General features: G+C 33.5%; 1 protein-coding gene across 9 annotated transcripts in view; it reads right to left on the bottom strand.

Annotated features, from left to right (window-relative positions):
* Positions 1–211: 211 nt before the first annotated feature.
* CDC27 (cell division cycle 27) overlaps positions 212–20,987 on the bottom strand; it is a 59,254-nt gene continuing 38,478 nt past the window's right edge. For 2 of the 9 annotated variants that reach the window (XM_082861651.1, XM_082861653.1), the window contains exons 10-19: positions 19,426–19,525; positions 17,995–18,202; positions 17,610–17,782; positions 14,536–14,688; positions 13,419–13,627; positions 11,451–11,568; positions 8,999–9,127; positions 5,828–5,902; positions 4,853–5,009; positions 212–3,642 (exon numbers count right to left, since the gene is read on the bottom strand). In XM_082861651.1, the coding sequence (XP_082717777.1) occupies positions 3,560–3,642; positions 4,853–5,009; positions 5,828–5,902; positions 8,999–9,127; positions 11,451–11,568; positions 13,419–13,627; positions 14,536–14,688; positions 17,610–17,782; positions 17,995–18,202; positions 19,426–19,525 (1,405 nt within the window). In that variant the 3' untranslated portion in view covers positions 212–3,559. Of the gene's footprint in view, positions 3,643–4,852; positions 5,029–5,827; positions 5,903–8,998; positions 9,128–11,450; positions 11,569–13,418; positions 13,628–14,535; positions 14,689–17,609; positions 17,783–17,994; positions 18,203–19,425; positions 19,526–20,987 lie in introns of all 9 variants that reach the window. The other 7 variants (XM_082861655.1, XM_082861656.1, XM_082861652.1 and 4 more) reach the window with 5 other exon arrangements.

Below are 20,987 nucleotides of genomic sequence, written 5' to 3'. Positions count from 1 at the left end.
TGCCCTGCTGACAGCAAATGGCCGGTCCTAGGGAAGGTTACGGTCTGAGTCATTCCCTCTCACTTGCTCAGCGCATCTCACTTTATGTCTTTTTCCCTATTGCTACCCTTCCTTCAAGTCTGAATAAAACCCTTCAGCTCTCTACCCTTTTTCCAAGATATCAAACTAGAGTAAAATTTGGTTTCTATATTCTACTTCTTTCAGATCTTGATATTTAAAATTGATTCTAATTAGAACAAAAAAGCTGTGTGTCCCTTTTAAAGGAATTTCAGAAATCACATGATTAAAGAATAATAAGCAGTTGACTTGCAAAGTAGCAGCTGCTGGCAAGGGACTTTTGTAGTTTGGGAAAAATATGTTCTAAAAGTTACCATTTTTTGGTCACAATATTTATTTTGACATTCCAAATAATACTAAAAAAACGGTGTGAGTTAAAAAAATATATATATATATTAGAAGAGGGTGTAAGTTAAAAAAAAAAAGAGAAACATTGCCCTAGACTTTTGTGGAACATAAAACTGTAATCTTTCACTATTTTGCTGTGCTTTACTATAAAAATACAGATGGCACAGCTCTTATATAGCTTTAATGACTTGATTATAAATTTGCTTTCAAAAGTAATTTATTTGGATTTTCCATATCCTTTAATGAATTGCAAATATATTAACAGAAAAGACTTTCCCCCCCAAGACTGTACAATTTCCGAAATGTCAGGAAAAGCAAAAAGAAGACACAAAATTACATTGTTTCAATGCAAATAGAACACACACATCACACCCACGCTTGCATTTTCCTAGGTTTTCACAAAGAAAACAGGTCACCATATTTCTTGTGAAGACCCATACTATACTCTGGCTAAACAGAGACTTGCAAACTTTTTTCTTCAAAAAGAGCATTTTTAATAGACTAAATACTGGTTATCACTGAGTTTTTGTTTAAGGTACAACAGCAGCATGGTTCAAATGTCACTTGCAGTTCTTGGAAAAAATAAAAATTTTAAAGTAATGAAATACAGAAAAAGTAGGACCACCTTTCATTATTTTGAGTACCATTGTTCTCTTGAAAAAATATTTTCCAAACTTCTAAAATCCCAGAGTTAAGAACCATTTCCAAGGGGGAAAATATCCAATGCCACAACATAACTTCTGAACAAGAGTGTGTGTGTGTGTTTTTGTGTGTGTACACACACATGTGAAAAGCTTAAAGAGAAACAAGGACGTCAAAGTACTTAGTATTTCTGATTTCCTTCAAAATAACTTATGAAATTTGAAGCAAACATTTTGCTTGATCAAAATGCGTATCTTCTTCTGGTTGTTTAATCTCCATTCCAAGCAAAAAAGAAAGAAAAAAAGAAAAGAGAAAGCCAGAAACAGTAAATAGGCGGGAAATAAGGCTTCAAATACCTAAATGACTCTGAAAGTAGAGGTGTGAGGAAAATGCAATCAGGTCAAGCTTAGGCTGATTATCCCTCAGCCAACCATTGCCATGCTGTGCCTTCCACAACTATCCTTTTATCCTTGGTCTCAAAATTAGTACCAGAAAGACTTACTTCTGGCACAGGACATAAATTCCTACTACAAAAAATAACTAATTATACATCAGCAAATTGTTTTCTGAGCATAGCTTTCTCCAAGCTCTGTAACAAAGAGCTCAGTCCAAAGCTTTCTATGAAACTCTATATTTGATACTGTTATACAGCTGGCTTATGATTTGCCAATTAAAAAAATAAAAGAATATAAAATTAAATATTACAGAACTAATGGATAAAAATGGAATATTTGTTAGAATCCAAGTGCTAGCCTTTGGGAATTTTTAATGATATTCGTTTACTCACAACCTTTCCTTTTTCTTATAAATTATTTTTTTTTAGGCAGCACATATATAGATTTAGGTAGAAAATTTTGTTAAATACCTCTCTGGCACCCAATACCTAATCTAAGACTCTGACTTGAATTAGTTTGTAACGGTATCTAAGCCACATTCAAATCAGCAGATTAATAGTAAATGATAGAAAATTACTGAGTCTACAGGCTAAAATTTTTTTCTTATCTTCTGTAATCCACCTTATTTTCACAGCTTGACTAACAAATACAGGTAACCAGTAGATAAGTTTGTCCTTCATCAAATAATCCAAAACAATAACTGTAGGCCTGTCATTCATAAGAAACTATAAATTTGTTATATTCTGACATTGGCACTTAACAAAATGTTAACTAAAGTTTCTCTAAAAATTTCCATACATTACAATAAAGGAGATACACAATTTAAGACTTTAAATTGGTTACTGTGAAATTCCAATAATTCCCATTTCATTATGCATAATTAGATCTTTAAAATTATGGTCATTCCCCAAAGACATCAACCTATATTATGACAAACTCAAAAGAGAATTCCTCTCCTTCGTAAGAGCGGGGTTTTTTTTCAGCTAAGAATTTCTAATATCCTAAACCCAATCACTCTCAGTAAATGTTTTGGTGACTCACACTATTGAAAATAATTTGAAGCAGAGAGTTGAAAAGAATGGAAATGACCTCAACTGAAGGTAACCACACATTCTTGCACCCTGCTTAAACACTTAGAAAAGTCAGAGGGATACTGTCTTGAACAAATATAGATTCAAGGTTATGGCAGGATTCTGATTGTATTAAGGCTTTCACTATCATGATCTCCTAAAGTCTTTGCATTTAGTGTTCTCATTTTGATTCTTCTGGTGAACTTAAATGGTTATTAAGAGCCTTTTTTTGGCTTTTCAGTGGGCAACCCTTCTATCATCTCTGAATGTTAAAGGTGATCCCACAGAGCTCAAAGAGAAGAGGCAATATGGTAAGGACCAATTTTAAAGTTTGTAATACCTAGACAACAATGATCAACACTTTGAAGCAAGATGAATAAATTAAAATTCTTGGTTAGACATTAAAGTATTCTTGCCAAGAGTAACTGTACACTGTATGGAGGGATATTGATTCCTACATATGAGTTCCAATATGCCCATTATATTTGTTTATGGGAGACACTGCAAGTTTAAGGTAATTTACATTCCTTGGCAATCAAGTTACTCTGTTATAGGCAATGTCTTTTATTGTTCCATCTGGCACTTGCTAACACCATTCTTGAAGAACCTAGAAATGAAGATCAGTCACTTTGTTTATCAGGAACAGAACCAAGTAAAACAAATTTTTGGAAAAACGACCAAGAGATTCTGGTTCATCACCATTTTCCATCTCTAATGGTTCCTTCAAGATAAAACAAAACTCTTCCTTCCATGATAGCTTTCCAACAAAGGGAGATTAAAGAAAAAAAAAGAAAAGAAAGTTTCCCACCCTACCTACCCCCTAAATTGTCATTCATACTGGTGAAAGAGCCAGTCTTGTTAGCAGCTAAATATTGCACTGCCTTTCATTCTGTGTACAGTCAGGGTCCAATGAAAGGGGCACACTCAGGGTATAAGTGATGGATGATGACACTGCTGGCTCAAGAGTGAAGACTCAGTATATGGAAGGACAAGAAACACATCAGCACTAGTCACACATCCAGTTGCAAAAGTCTTGATTTCCAGAAGTTAAAATTCATCACTTTCAGCTGCATGAAGTTGTGTGTCATCCGCATCTGTCATGCTGCTCTCCTGGGATTCATCTGTTCCCACTTTAAAAATAAAACAAAAATCTATAGTAAGGTATCTGACAAATATTTTTTGTTGGTTCATGAAAACAAGAAAATTATTATATTCAGAGAGATGAGACCTTAAATAAAAGCCCTTAAAAATCCTGATATCCTTCAATAAAATGCAATTCAAGTTCCTTATTTTATAGCATGTCTAAGATTATTTTATTGCATTTAACCTTTAAGAGTTTTAACTACTAAAACTGCCTCTCCCTAATGAATTCCTATTCCTAACCTAAGAATCAGAACTATTCTCTGACATTCCGTCCAATTGTTGACTCCACTTTGGGGACAGTCCCTGTTAGTTCACAAAAATATAGAATATAAATATATTTCTGGAACAAAGTCATCTTAGTTTATCTCATCAGAGGTCTCTCAATTCTCTTACTAAAAAATATTAATATATTAAGTCTTGGCTCTCATTAATTATTTTAAGACATACTCTCAATTAAGCGATAGAGTATATATATTTTTTGCTTTTTAATTAATTGATGTATAGCTGATTTACAATATTATATTAGTTTCAGGTGTACAATGTAGTGATTCAGTATAGGGATAGAGTATTTACTGCCTTAAGTTATCAATCTAATTCTTTGTTCCTTCCTCTTTTTTTGACCTCTCCATTTAAATATATTCACCATATACTTAGATTTTAGGTTTGTGAGAGCTACATAGAATTTGAATAGCTACTACAGATCTGTCAGTACTTTAAAAGGTGCACAAATTTATTATTCATTCACTTAACACTTATAATGTTTTCAACGTAGTCACACCTATCATCTTTTCTCCCCCTACCACGTTCCTATGAAGCAGATAAGGCAGGCATTAGTTACATAGATTGAAGCTTAGGTAAAAATTAGCAATGGATTTGTCAAAAATCACACAGCAAACTAGATCCAGAACTGAAACTAGTTACCTGGCTCCATATGCATGCTGTTATTAAACGACCCTGTTCAATTTCCCTAAAATTTCATTTGGTATAAAGAATCTAACATGGTTAGAGATAAAATAAACAAGCAGTCCCTAAATCCGTATACAAAAGGTAGCTTTCTGAATACTCAAAAAAATTTCCATGTTTATTCTGTGCCATAAAGAAATATTTGTTTCATCTTACCAACTGTGATGTGGTGTTTCATTAGCTTTCTAGTTTGAATAACCACATATAAACCTAATTCACATGGATGATACTCACTGATCTGTTCCTCTTGGGTGATTGGCTCCTCATCATCTGGAAGGTAGCGCTTATCAATTGCCTCTTTAATCTGGTTATTGGCTCCTTTAGGATCTAAATCCATAGCCCAAGAGAAATTCATCAGGGCGAGGTGCGTTTGACCTAACTTCTTGTAAACCTAAAAATAAACAGCAGCACTACATTTTTCATTAAGTTGTAAGCTTCAGCTATAAAATCCTAAACATTTTAAATTTAAATTAGGCTCTTGATTATATGCTATAAATTCATTCTGATGAGTAGGACATTTTCATCCTATCGAAGAATTCATACCAACTTTTGAGTTCCTTTTAATATATTCAGGTATTATTTTCAGAATTCCTTGCCTATATCTCTCAGGTAGTGAGCTTCCAATAAATCTCACTCTGTCTGGAACAATGATAATGGAAAGAAATGGACTATAAGCTGCTTGATTAGCATTCATTTACACTGATTTTAAACGGAGTTACATCAACTCTCAGCACCTGTCCACTGTCCTCAGCTACCTTAACCAACTGGCATCTGGGGACCCAGTGTGTAAAATCCTGACTAGTCTGGCCTTGGAAATTTTGCAAGCCATTTTTTCAAACTAAACAACACAGCAGCATTACTTTTCTTCTTTTGGGGGATGTTTGAGTATTTTATTGATAATTGGAAGCTAAGGGCTTTCCTTGAGGTAGCCTCAGTTAGGAACTCATTACTGGCCATTGGCTGCAAGTGCTAATACACTTGCAAAACTATAGAAGGATTAGGGTTATAGGGTGTGTGTTCTTGCTTCTTCAGTAGGATGTCATCTTCTTAAGTGTTAAAACTAAATCCATTCTTTATTTCCAGAGCAATTAGTTCAGAGCTCTAGTTGAATTTGCTCAACAGATATTGCACAATAAAATATTATATTTATTCTTCAAAAATTAATATGTTATGAAAGTCACAGTTTAGAACCAGGGCCCCAATCTTTACCTTTCCTATTAAGAAGTAAACGAGGGACTCTTTGGGAACAATTTGTTTCAATTCTTCAAGTTCTTGTAAAGCAGACTGAAAAAAGCAAAGAAAAACACAGTAGCAAAATAGTACAGTTTTGACTAAGCAAGTGTTTTTATCTTAACTAAATCATCTTAACTAAAGCTTACTAGATCTTAATCAATGTACTTCCTTGTTGCATTAATTCTTGTTGTGAAAATAAAATGCAAGGAAAATACTTATGACAACAGGAACTAAGAAGTGGCAGGAATTCACCAAAATTTACTGAAAACACACACAATTCTTTGTGAAATATGGAGGTGACAACCCTTGCTTTTGTCACCATTTTGTTTAAAATAACTAAACTCCATCACACTGTATATGAAAGTGTTTTAAAACACTAAGTTGCAGAACAACTCTGAAGTTCTGTTAATTTACCTTCTCCCTGACACCAGCACTAAGCTTTGAATACCAACCTGCCATTTTAACTAATGATGAAGAGCCTAAAACTTAACCCTCTGAATTGAGTTAAAATTATCTAGCAATTTTCTGACCACTGCTAAAGGGTTCAGGAGATTGAAAAGACAGATAGGAAAACTGCATTTGTATTTAAAAGAAAGATATGATGATTAAAAATAAAAACTGGGGCTTCCCTGGTGGCGAAGTGGTTGGGAGTCTGCCTGCCAATGCAGGGGACATGGGTTCGAGCCCTGATCTGGGAAGATCCCACATGCCACGGAGCAACTAAGCCTGTGTGCCACAACTGCTGAGCCTGCGTTCTAGAGCCCGTGAGCCGCAGCTGCTGAGCCCACGTGCTGCAACTACTGAAGCCCATGTGCCTGGAGCCCATGCTCCGCAACGAGAAGCCCACACACCACAACGAAGAGTGGCCCCCACTCGCTGCAAAGCTCGAGCGCAGCAGCAAAGACCCAATGCAGCCAAAAATAAAAAACCCAAAAAAACTGGCTCCCCAAATGAGATACTGTCAATTTTTCACCTAGTAAGTGGACAAAAATAAAAAGTTTGATGTTACATGAAGTTACCATGAGTGAAGGAAATCAGGTATTCTCATCACTGAGGGCAGAATTGTAAATTGATGCAACCTCTATGTGAGGACAACTTAGCATTATCTATTAAGTTAACAACTGCAGGTAAACATTGATTCAGCAATCCCACTGTTAGGAATCTAGCCTAGTTATGTTAACTAACATAATACATTTCTAATCAGAACAATAAAATCAGTGAGAAGAGTGACACTGTTTAACATTTTTGCAAAACTCTGGTTAACAGAAGACAGCTGGACTCTCTTATCTGCTTCTGCACTCAATCTGTTATGATATCACATCAAGTAATTTTTGAAACATTCCACTGTACACTGGGGAGCAAATGAAAGTGAAAAAGGCAAATAACATCTAAATATTATTATGAAAATAGTTTTGACCTTGTGGACTTCTTGAAAGGGTTTTTGGGACCACCCCCACCAGAAGTTCCCAGACCATACTTTGAGAATCACTACTTTAAAGAAATTTTAATCAAGATAACATACCCCAAAACTTCTATACTTCTACACCACACACAGTTCACACAGTTCAGAATTGATGTGTGTTTTTTCCTATGACTATATGTTACAACTGTTATCAAAATTTCATGTATCTATCATGCCTCCCCCCGATAATCTATCTGCAAATAGAAAAATAGTGAGAAATAGTGTCTAACACAGCACCAGAGTTCTCATTTTTGCTCTAAAAGACTTAAGACTTACACAACTAGATATCAACACAACACATTAAATAGGGTGGTGTCTAGCAATGTTTTTGCCACAGAGACTGAGGTGGCCCTCTAACACAATTTGATTTTCATTTTGGAGGCAAGACATTTCAGGAGCAATCAGTAACTGTTCCTTATGCCCTTTTTCTACCTGTATCTAATCCATGCATCAAAGTAGCCAAGCCCCAAGCTGGTACTCAAAAATGACTATAACCATTACAGCCTGGACAGTGGATCAGATTAGAACATGAGCTTCTTGAAGCAAGTATAAGGCTGATTTACATGGCATTCCTGGTAGGTGTGGTGGCATTAAAATGGCTTTAAGAACAATAAATTGAATAAAATCCTTCAACAGAAAAACCTGACCACATATCTAGAGAAGTACAGTGAAGCAAAAAAATGAAAACAAATGCTGAATTACAATTATAGTGCTTCAAAGAGCAAGTTAAAAGTGTTTATTAGATTTAAAAGAAGTTTTAAAAGGACAGAACAGTAGGATTAGACATCCACTTCATAAAGAAAACCAGAGCGAGACTATAAGAATCACTGAATAAATGACAAAGAATAAATTATACATTTAATCCCTTTATATATCTTTCTTAGTCTTGTAAAAAGTTAAGGGCTTACCACCGAGTTTGTATTTTTCGATTTCAGCAAATTTCAATGTGTACTGGAATAACAGATTTCTAGGGAAAGAGTCCACTAAAATGCATTATTTAACCCAAGTTTTTCCGTGCACTTAAATTTCGGGTATTTTTTTGGTAACTTTTTAACTGTTTTTAGTAGAAAGAGCCTGAATTTATTTAAAAAGTAACCTGAACTTAAAATCAAAACTTTGGATTCATAGTTTATGATTACCTAGTCTCCCTGTTATAAGATCTCATAACTCACTATGTATACTTTTCCTTTATGTATTATTCTTGTGATTATTTGATTAATGTCTGTTCTCCCTCTAGAAGGGTACTAGACGGTAAGCTATTCAAAGGCAGGAAATATGGTTGCTTCACTTGCCACTATATTCCTAGTGCCTGACATATAACAGATACTCAAATAAATACTTATTGAAAAATGCACACATTCATTTGTCATCTGTTCGCATATTTTGGTCCTAACAGGATGGTTTATGTTTTACATTTAAGATAACTGCCTTTCCACGTAGGAAATCTTTTCAAGGGATAACCATATACTCCTAAATATCCATACACCCATCCTTCCCATGAGTACTTCTCATGAAGAAATAAAATCACACAGGCACAAAACAGAAATTAAAAGCTTTTAAAAATGGGGAAAATAGACTATTTAAGATAAAAATTCAAGTATAAATAACTTTTAGTTTATTAAAAAAGGGGCAAAACTTAAGCAGTACAACGTTGGAGATGATTAAGATACATGTATATATCTTACCTTATATTTTTCATTTGCAAATAAAACTGAGGCTCTGTGAAATTTGCATAGAGGGTTCTTAGGATCAATAACAATGGCTTTGTTTAGGGTATCCAAAGCCTTCTCAGATTTTTTCAGTGCGTGCTGAACCTGTAAGAAATAAAGATCCTACTTTTCCTTTTGATATTTATGAGGAAAGGTGAAAACCAAATAGTGTGACTCAAAACCAACATAGCTCCCAATTCACCATTACCCTACATAATGATAATCAAGATTCTATCTTTAGAGTAGATAGTTGGTTACCTTTAAGCTTAAAAGATAAGAAAAACCTTTGTCTTCCTTCTCAAGAAAATCTGTACTATTTAGCTAGGTAATACTCACATTTTAACAGATTTATTATGGTCCTCTAAATATTAGACTTTTCGAAACTTTCCAAGAACCCCTAGAGGATTTGGCTCTAAAACTTACCAACCCTGTTTCACTCGGAACAATTACACTTTTACATATTTTAGGAATTTGTTTTAAAAATGGTTCTTCTGCTTTACATATTTGAAAACCATTAATCTGTAATTCTGGGTAGTAAATAATTTATTTTAAATAACTTAAAAAAAACCCAACCAAGTCTCACTATTTATTCCTGTGTACTCATATTCTGCTGTTCCTCCTTAGATGAATTATATGTTAAAAATGAAGTGGAAAAGACTCACAGACATAGAAAACAAACTTATGATTACCAAAGGGAAAGGGGTGGGGGAGGGATAAATTAGGAGTTTGGGACTAACAGATACAGACTACTATATACAAAATACATAAACAGCAAGGACCTACTGTATAGCACAGGGAACTATATTCAATATCTCATAATAACCTATAATGGGAAAGAATCTGAAAAATAATATATATATATATATATATATATATATATATATATATAACTGAATCATCTTGCTGAAAACCTGAAACTAACACAACATTGTAAATCAACTATACTTCAAAAAAAAACAAAAACAGGGAAACTATAGCAAAGATAAGTGACCTTTGTAGGTCTTAGAACCCACAGATCACACAGTGCTGGACTATGGGCTTTAGAAACTAGCCAGTGGGGGGTGTTCAACCATCACACTTTGTCTGTTTTATATTGTATAATTATGAAACCATGACCCAGTCTCTTACCTGGAATTTGAGTGTGATTGGAAAGTGGGATTAAAACTGAAATTATGTTCCTTGAAAATCTCAATTAAAATAAATAAATAAGTTAATAAAATAAAATAAAGTGGAGTGAATGGATGTGATTGTGGAACTTTAACCAACAAGAATGTGAGAGTAGGTACTGCCAACATCTGGTGCTAAATTCATCTACGCAATGATCTTTGCAGAAGGTTATTACTACATGTGGCCAAATATTCTGCCCACAGAACTGAAATCCTAAATACTAGTTTCCTAACAGAGAAGCATACTCTTTTATCTAAAAACTTCAAAGAAACCACTCAAAATTATAAAACAATCTGTTCCACAATAACTTTAGAAGCAAGCCTACTATAAAATATGTTCAACTTCACTAAAAGGTATCAAGAGATAATCAAGTTTGGTTTATCTTAAGTGATGGAAAAAAAAATCTTTAATTTGACATACTTTATATTTTTTGCACAGTATCTAACTATAAAAGAGGTTACCATGTCAATTTTTAAGAAAATTATTATAAAGAACTAGAATTCTTCCCCCAAAATGAACAGTGAAATTCCAAACTAATATAATTTTCCTCATATTGTACGCTTGCTCACACAAAAGCCAAACTTGCTGAGAGAAAGAAAAAGGGGCAGGGGAAGGAAAGAGGGAGAGGGGAAGGGGGTGAGAGGGCAAGAAAAAGAACTTAAGGTACCATGCTTGCAGAGAAACTAGTAAATGAGATTTTAAAAAGCAAACATACCTTTTCTCCTATCTTATCAAAGTACAACTTATTATCAGATACATTAAAAAAATATATAAAATTGGCAATCCACACTGCCTTATGATAATTTTAATTACTCCTGACATATCTATATCACTCAGAGGCTAAAATACAGGAAATAATTTGCCTTAAATTATTAATTACTTAATTTAGGAGCTAAATATTAATATGGAAAACTGCTTTCAAAAATATGAAGTATCTCATATGAGTGTTATAATAACACTCAAAAATATGAAGTATCTCATATGAATGTTATAATAACGCTATGAGGTATGCAAGGTGGTATTACTTGTCATTCATAAAATAGAACCTCAGAGAAATTAAGTAACTTGCCCAAGGAATGAGGGTACTCCAGTGATTTCTCTTTATGCCAAGCAAAAAGGCAATATTTTTGGCTGTAAAAGAATCTAGGATATTGTTTCAAGAATAACAATAACAAAAAGCCCTAATTTTCATTATAGCAATTAAGTCAATAACAAACATTTCAAAAGGGATTAACTGAACAATACTTAGAAAGCTACTTACTACTCCAATGTGGCAAAGCAAAACTGAACTTTGAGGGTTGATGTCAAGTGCTTTCTGGAAATGCATTTCTGCAAGGCTGAATTTTTCTTGCTTGTAATAAATCATTCCTAAACCATACCTGAGAGTTTAAAATAAAGTACAATTTTAGGGATATGAACTGCTAATTTAGTTCAACTAATAAAAGGATATGTATGGAATGTGGCATTTTAATAAACCAGTAGAAAAATACTGATGGTCTTAGGACAGGCAAAAACGATCAGTCATGATAAATTGTCAAAGAATTCTAGCCAAGTCACTTTTACAGGTAAAAACAATAAATCCAATCCAGTCAATCAATCAATCAATCAAATAAAACTATAACAATGAGGGAAAAAAGAAACCACATCCTTAGACCCACCACTACAATCTAGATTTAGTAACTAATTTTTACTGAGTGGTTATCATGTGTGTGTGCCAAGAATTTTGTTAAATTCTTTGTGTGATTTACCTCATTTAATCCTAGAAGGAACCAAGGAGATAGGTACTGTTACCAATCACATTTTTAAATAAAGAAACTGAGGCTTAGAGAAGTTAAATAACTTGCCCAAAGTTATACAGCTAATAAGGATTCTAATCAGTTCCTTCCTTTATGATTCTAGACCCTAAACTCCTAACAATGCTAATTCCATGTTATTTGTCCAAATGCATATATATTTTATACTATAATTAGAATATGCATAGTGTCATGTTCTGCTTCCATCCCGTCTCCCCACTCACTGTGCCAAAAATATGCTCCTATAGATTTCAAAATTTACAGACTTCAAAATTAAATTTTTTAAAGGCTTCAAATAGACTTCAAAATTATACATTTTAAAGACTATGTAACAGTATAGTAACTTCACATACAGGTATTTTTCCTGAATTTTCAAAACATCAAATGAACACATTGTGACAGATTTACATTAAGGATCCCTCTTGGCTAAACTAGCTAATGATGATGGGGAATAAACACCAAATAATTAAGAAAAAAAGCACAACAGTATATCTGCTTTATTTGTGTGGTTTTGTTTATTATTATAATTGTGTTAGAGGTGAAGAAAAGGTATGAAAAGTTCTGTGCTAATAACGGTGAAAGTGGAGATAACTGAAGATTGGAGTTGGAAAAACAAATTTGCTTAATGTTTAGTTAAATACTTATATAGTTACCTAAATAACTCAATATTGAAATTCTTCCCAGTAAAAGCTTGCTAGTCTAAATATTCCTCCTTTTCTCTAATTGAAACAATTATTTTTATAGCATAATATTTGATATGGTAAAGTTTTTTTTAAGAATGCAACTATTGCAATATAGCAGAACAGACAGTACATATTTAAAAAACAACAGAAGTCCTATTAAGAACTGAGCTCTGAAAATATCACAGAGAACTTTATGTGAATGTTGGCAAGCCTGACTGTTTAATAGGTCGGCAGAAGCCAGCACTTATCAGGCCATCTTTCAGGCAATGTAACTACTTAGAAATGAGATATCCATTAAAAAACACATATACACCAATGAAAAAATATATTTCAATAATCTAGTGCTTCAGATTTAGTGACAAATAGAAAATTGCTATAATGATTAACCCAAAAGATTAACCTTCCACAGTCCCAACCACTTTCTATTTTAATCACCATTTTAGTGTTCTAAGAAATAGTAGCAAATCAAAGTAACAAAACCACCTATTTGCAAAAATTTGGTAGGAGAAAAGAAAAGGTTGAAACTGTTGAATATAAGGATCTGGAATTCTATTGGCATTAGTTAAGAGTTTGTTAAAGGTATAAATTTCACATAAAAAACCATTTTGGTTAGAAGTTATCAACTAGTAGGTACCATTCTCAAGTATTAGTTAGTAATCAAATTCATGACAACAAAGAGATATCTAATAAGAAAAATTACTGAGTATCAGCCCCATCAATAAGACACTGCCTTTGCACTTTGTTAGCACTTACCATGCATTATAATGTCTAGGATTGACTCTGATAGCATTTCGAAAACAAGCTAATGCTTTGTCTAATTCTTCAGTTAACACAAACTCATGCCCTAATAGAGTATAGGCATAAGCATAATTTGGATCAACCTGGATAGCTCTCTGGAAGAATTTAATCGCAATATCATGTTCCCGTTGCAAACTGAAACAGTTCCCTGCAGCACACCAGGCCTTAAAAAAATGGAAACAAGAACCAAATGCACAATTAAAATTTTGTTTTATTTTTTTCTAACAAAAGCAATCTATGACTAAAATCAAGACTCAGATCTTATTTAGAACAGAAAGACAGCAATTGAAAGAGTTTTAATATAGTCAATCCTCATTCATGGATTCCATATTGGCAAATTTGTCTACTTTCTAAAATTGATTTGTAAAACCAAAATCAATACTTGCAGTGCTTTAGTGATCACTGGTGGATCCAAGTGTGATATGTGTGTGTGTATTTCCCCTAGGAGCAATGGTTCAGTATTTGCCAATTCAGTGTTCATGGAGACTACAGAAGCTTAAATATGTTACAGAAGTACCACTAAATATTCTTGAGGTGCACAGAAATAAAATCCTTATAGGACTGAAACATGTAAACTGCGCCTATGTCTTAAAATGACAGTTAAAATTATTACTTTAATTTAAAATGAGCACTTTAAAAAAATCTCTATTTCTGTTTAATGAACTCTACTCTTGGTGACAACAGCAATTATAACAAAACCAAATCTTGATTAATCCTGAATGAAAAATCTGCTTTATGATTTTTCTATTTGTGAATCTGCACCATATACTCTAGGATTTCCCCTTCTTCCCTGAGTCCCTGCCTATACAGAAGAATACGAAAATAAGTGTGGGTGATACTAAATGAATGATTTGGGTCATTTCCGTTTGGTAAAGATGATCAAAAGATAGCTACAGGGAATTCCCTGGTGGTTCGGTGGTTAGGACTCTGCACTCTCACTGCCTAGGGCCTGGGTTCACTCCCTGGTCAGGGAACTAAAATCCCACAAGCTGCGCTGGTGAGGCAAAAAGAATAAAATAAAATAAAAATAAAAAAAGATAGCCACATAAGCAAAGTGTTTCAGTTAATTTACCTCTGGTGAATTTTTATCCATATCTGTTAAGTCTTTCGAAAGAACTGAAAGAGCAACATCCTTTTGAAGATGCCAAAGTGTTGTAGAGTAGATCTCCATGCCTTCGACTCTGTAATTCTCAATTCTTCTAACCTCTGAGAATATTCTTTCAGCCTGAAATATAAAAACTAGTAAGGGGAAAACAAGTTGATACAATTTACATATACAGAGGGAGAGTGCTGGGCACTGTTTTCATAGGACCTAAACGCTGCCTTGTTTTACAGTGTTTATGTGAACTAGTATTGATACTAACACATGGCCAAATTGAGCAACCTTCTATGGTAGGTCAAATATTGATGTAATCATATTCACACTTAACCTAGTTTTTATAAACAAGTTATGGCAGGAACATGAATTCTGAAAAGAAAATTTGTTTCCACCAAAAAGACAGAAGAGAGATCTATACAAAGTTAATAATTTAAAAAGAAGTCAATTATTTTATTCTCAAAAAACACTATTCCATGTTTTAATTATGGCTTTATAGAATAACTCTCAGGAAAGGTGAGAGAAGAATGACCTGTGTAATACAAAACCTATTTTTGTACTGATTATTAAGAGGTTGAGCTGAAAACTTCAGGGGAAAAACAGGCTTGGCTGGCCACCAACCCTATGGCATGTTGAGCACTGAATATTTTCATCAATGTCTTACCTGCTAGGAACTATAGTCCCTGCCTAGTATAATTCCCTTTTCTTCTGCAGCACTCTCTTGACTTTAGGGTCCCTTCTCAGCTACCAGGTCAAAGTTTTTCCTCACCACACTCAAAGCTTCCAGAACTGTGCTTCTCTCCCCTGAAGTTTGAGGCTTTGGGTTATGTAGCTCCCCAGTTTATCAATTCAGTAAGTTAAAAATTCTGAAAGTCAAGTTTAGTTTAGAATAAGGAATATCTGGTCTACTCTTAATGAAATGAAGATGACAAAATATGGAAACAATTTATAAAACTAGAAAAATAGGAACAATTCTTACATATGGCCATATACTATCTAAATTTAGCTTAGATTTGTGACTTCCCTGAATCCCTTAAAAGTTATACAGATAAGTTTTTCAAATGGACATTTTTCAAACAGGCATTGGTTAAGAGAAGACAGACCTAACCACCCGCTAAATACGGGTTTTGGAAACCTTCTGGTTTAAAATTTTTCAGAATCTATTGCTTCCTCTGAAAAGTGACTGTGCCATAGACAAAAAGGAAAATGAAAAAAAAACTTACTAAATTAAGTTGAAACAAAGGCTTTCTTTAGTTAAATATCTGGGTCTACATCTGCTCTATAATTAGGGGTAACAATAAAATTCATGTAAAGTACCTGTGAAACAATAAATAAGAAATAATCCACACAAAGCTTTTACCTGTGTACCAATTAAAAAAACCACAATCCAGCAATGAAAAAGTCTTTCTGTCTACAACTCTTTTTTCTTTAGTACTCAAAATTACAAGATAAATTACAATTTATTACAAGATAGATTACAAAAATTATAAGATAAATTACAATTGTAATTTACAATAAATTTCAATTCTGCATTTATTCTCTACCTGGAAGTACACTTCACCCCTAGAGCTTTGCATGGCTCATTCAGGGAGAAGTAACCTTTTTCTGAGCATGTTTTTTAAAAAATAGCACCATAATTCACTGTCTCCCAATCTCCTTACCATGCCTCATTTTTCTTTCATATGACTTATTGCTATGTCATATGCTTATTGCTATTATTATTGCTATTTCTTTCATATGCTTATTGCCTGTCCTTATATATTTATTGGCTTACAATATGTCTCTTACTAGAAAGTAAGCTCTCTGAAGGCAAGCAATTATCTGTCTAGCTATATTACAGTACAGAATAGAGTCTAGGATACAACATGCACTCAAATATATGCTGAAAGTAATCAGGGCAAATAAGTGACCTTATTATCAACTTTAAATAATTTATGTTAGAGAAATTTTACTAATATATAGGTTTCTTAAAGTTTTTTTTAAACGTTTTTCTAATTTTAAGTTTAGGGGCAGGAGGATGAAGTGCTTTGAAAGAAGAAATGGGGAGTAAATTAGAATTTTCTTTGGCTTTAGGCTAATCATCCTCTCCTTTCCTGATTTAAACAGATAACTTAAGCAACAAATATAATTAAAATTAAAATGATAAAAGCCTTGTAATATGGACATTATGTTCTCCATTACATACAACTTTCTCCATAGTATTAAATTTATAAAACATACTAAATGCCAAAAAGTCATCCCAGTAAGAACATTACATACAACTTTCTCCATAGTATTAAATTTATAAAACATACTAAATGCCAAAAAGTCATCCCAGTAAGAACTCTATATATATAGTAGAAAGAATTGATTATAAACATCTATTACATGGTAAATACACATTTTCAGATCCAACTAAGTAGAGTACAAATGGTTCACATAAGAATGTATCGATGGGGACCTCCCTGGTGGTCCAGGGGTAAAGAACCCACCTTTCAAGCAGGGGACACGGGTTCCATCTCTGGTCGGGAACTAAGATCCCACATGCTGTGGGGCAACTAAGCCCACGTGCCACAACTATTGAGCTCACGCCTCAAGGAGAGAGCCCGCATGCCACAAACTACAGAGCCCGCGTGCCACAACTAGAGAGAGAATACCTTCCTGCCACAACTAGAGAGACACCCAAGCAGACCATGTGCCGTAACAAAAAGATCCTGCATGCCTCAACAAAGATCCTGTGTGCCCCAACTAAGACCCGACACAAGCCAAAACAAAAAAAAAAAAAGGAAAAATAAATTTAAAAAAGAAAAGAATGTATGGATGACTTGGGTTCTCTACAACTCTATCTCAAGTAATCCCAAAGAATTTAAACTACCCCTAACACAAGAAAGAATTGTGCTCATATATATATATATATATATATATATATATATATATATATAGTGACAAAATAAATATAGACATTACATAATAAATACTGACCCTTTATATCTAGGCTTCTCAAGCATAAGCATTTTAATTAAATTTAAATTATCTCTAGAAAGGCATATATAACTGTTTTTCATACTTACTTGCATGTACTCTGAAAGTTCAAAATAGGCCCTTCCAATCTGGCACAGGACCCAACCAGTATTGTAGTGGTGAGAAGGTAGGTGGCTCAAGATATTTATAGCTTCTTTGCAGTTGTATGAGCACAAAGCTAAATAACCTTTCCCCATTTCACGAAGAAGGCTCATCAAACCTTCTAGGAGAAAACAATGTAGTAAACAAAGGAGAAAAACACAGTAAAGCAGTCTGGTTTTCTAGAAAGGCTAATTACAAAATAATTCATTAAAAATTCCAACATCTATCCAGAAAAACATGGAAAGCACTTTAATGAACATAAATAAATTTACTTAAAATAAGTGAATAAAATAAAATAAAATACAAAGAAGACATTAAGCATTTAAAACAGACCTGCTGCTGCTTTCTGTAGATTAAATGCCTGGATCTGAGGTGTGATTGTGGAGATTTTCCCTTCTGAAATGATTGCAGAGTCTAATTTAGTTATTTCTAGGCTATCATTTATGTTAGGTTGAGTTATTCCTCCTTTATTAGTTTTACTTTTTGTTTTTCTGTTTGGGATTTTAGGTGGAAACTTCATTTTTAATTTTTTGCTATTCTCCTGTAACAAGAAGGAAAATCCCACACTTATTATACTCATTTATTTTAGACATCCCCCCAACCCTTTTCTCAAGTATTAGATATAAAATAAACAGTTTTGATTGATCTGTATTTTTCTCAGAAAACAAGTCATCAGTCATTTAATTTGGAACACAACAATTCTGAAAATAAATCAGAGTAACTAACTAGTGTTTAAGGTACATTAGCTTTAAGCATTTCTCTTTATTGAAAGTATATCACTTTTGGGACTTCCCCGGTGGTCCAATGGTTAAGAATCCACCTTCCAATGCAGGAGACGTGGGTTCGATCCCTGGCTGGGGAACTAAGATCCCACATGCCGTGGGGCAACTAGGCCCATGAACCACAACTAGAGAGAAGCCCACGTGCCGCAACTACGAGCCAATGCAGCCAAATAAATAAACAAACATTTTTTTAAAAACCATCACTTTCATTTATTATTTAAAAATAAGAAAGTAAAAAAAAAAAAATAAGAAAGTAAGTAGATACAACAACTATCTAATTGTCTCAGAGCATTGTAATTTATAAGGTACAAAATTGCTGATCTATATATGTCAAAGTTAAAGACTGTCCATAATATTTGTCAATAGATGAAGAAAATTTACCAAAGGTATAAGTTCCTCCAATTGTGCAAAGAAACGTGCAAAGAAAACACAGAAAATTTCCATTTACTCTTCCCACAACTTTTAGCAATGGTAACGTTTGACATAATCGTAGTACACCATCAAATCCAGGAAATTGGAATTGGTACAACACTAGCAACCAAAACTATAGATCTTATTTGGATTTCATCAGTTTTCACATGCACCTTTTAAAAAATTTTGGTGTGTATACTTCAGTATAATTTTGTCACATGTATGGATCTGTGTAATCAACTACCACAATAAAGATATAGGACTGCTCTACCACTACACAAAGAAATTCCCTTGTGCTATGCTGTAAAAGTCACATCCTCCCCTCAGTTCTAGCTCCTAATAACCACTGACCTGCTCTCCATCACTATAATTTTGTAATTTCTACAATGTTATATTTATTAAAGGACCAAGAAAATTTACAAATGTTACAGATGGTCCTCCAAATTAAAAAACATTAAAAAATTTTTAAATAGTCTCCTAATTTATTCATCAGACATTGAGTCATCGATGAACAGAAATTTTAGAGGAGGAAGCATTAAGTAAATGTGATATACAGAAATCTTTAAATTACCTTGGTTGTAGAGCTGTCACTAGTAAAAAGTCGTGAACTTCTTCGAGGCAGTGCATTTGGGGGAGATGTGATAGTGGGGCTCAATACCTGAGGTGTTGTACTAAAAAATTATAAAAGTAGACATTAAAAAAAACCCTCAGTTTATGACCATTAACTATTGTTTCAATTCAAGTATATTAAAAAATAAGCATTCAACATGTTCGCATTCTAAAATTGATGACATCAGTCCTTTTCTCATCCCCCTATGAAAACTCTTATTTAAAAAATGATTCTTGTTACGATAAAATGATAAAAATTATAGCACAGATCTTCACTCTATCTGAAATTGCTAATTTGAACTTAAAACAATCCACATAAAAATTATGGGTCAATAAATAGTAAACACATCTATAAACCAATTATCTCTAGCCCTCATTTGCAACTATAGCAAGTTAGAGAAAAAGAAAAAGAAAGCTGGACATGGACAGTCTAAATGTGGGGTATTTGCCAACAAATAAATACCACTAGAACAATTGATACCTGGGAAGTTATTACCCTGTAAATTCAAACAGCCACACCAAGGGATTATTCTGTTTAGAGCAAAAGGAATCTAATAATCACTTGGATAGATTTTTTTTTTTTTACTTTAAAGGCAAATCTTAAGATATAAGAATTCTATTCTTGATACACACACTATACATAAAATAGATAAACAAGGATTTACTGTATAGCACAGGGAACTATATTCAGTATCTTATAATAACCTACAATGGAAAAGAATCTGAAAAAGAATATATGTGTATGTATATATATATATATATGTATGTATGTAAAACAAATCATTTTGCTGTACACCTGAAACTAATACAATTTTGTAAATCAACTATAGTTCAATTACAAAAAAAAGAATTCCATTGTTAGAAAGCAAGCAGATTTAAACCTCAAATTATCTAATTGACAGTAAGTCTATGGACTAAACTATTTACAGTTTATACAGCTTATGGGAAATCCTACTAATTACCTGAGTCTGGGTCAAAGAAGCTTCTGAAAATAAAAGAGAAGCTGACCAGTGAATAAAAGAATGCACAGGCTTTCAAAGATACAATCTCAATGTAGAGATTTCAGCAAGTGAGGTCATTTGGGTTGACCAATTTACTTTTTAATGATAATTTTTTTATTAATACTATTTTTTTTTAGCACAGTTTAAGGTTCACAGCAAAACTGAGGGGAAGGTGCAGAGAATTTCTATATACTCCCTGCTCCCACACATGCACAGCCTCCCCCGTTATCAGCATCCCCCACCAAAGTGGAACAATGTTACAGTTGATGAATCTACAGTGACTATCACATTGTCACTCATTGATAATCATCCAAAGCCCATAGTTTACCTTAGAGGTCACTCTTGGTTTTGTATATTCTATGGGTTTGGAAAAATGTATTATGACATGCATCCATCATTATATTATCATACAGAATGTTTTCACTGCCCTAAAAATCCTCTGTGCTCTGCCTACTCATCCCTCCTCCTTCCTTGGCAACTACTTACCTTTTTACTGTTTCCATAGTTTTGCCTTTTCCAGAAA

This window comes from Leucopleurus acutus (genome assembly GCF_964270905.1).
Source record: "Leucopleurus acutus genome assembly, chromosome: 19".
NCBI classification, from domain to species: Eukaryota; Metazoa; Chordata; class Mammalia; order Artiodactyla; family Delphinidae; genus Leucopleurus; species Leucopleurus acutus.
The sequence above is the reverse complement of the archived record's forward strand: the minus strand, read 5'-3'. Positions and strand labels throughout refer to the sequence as shown.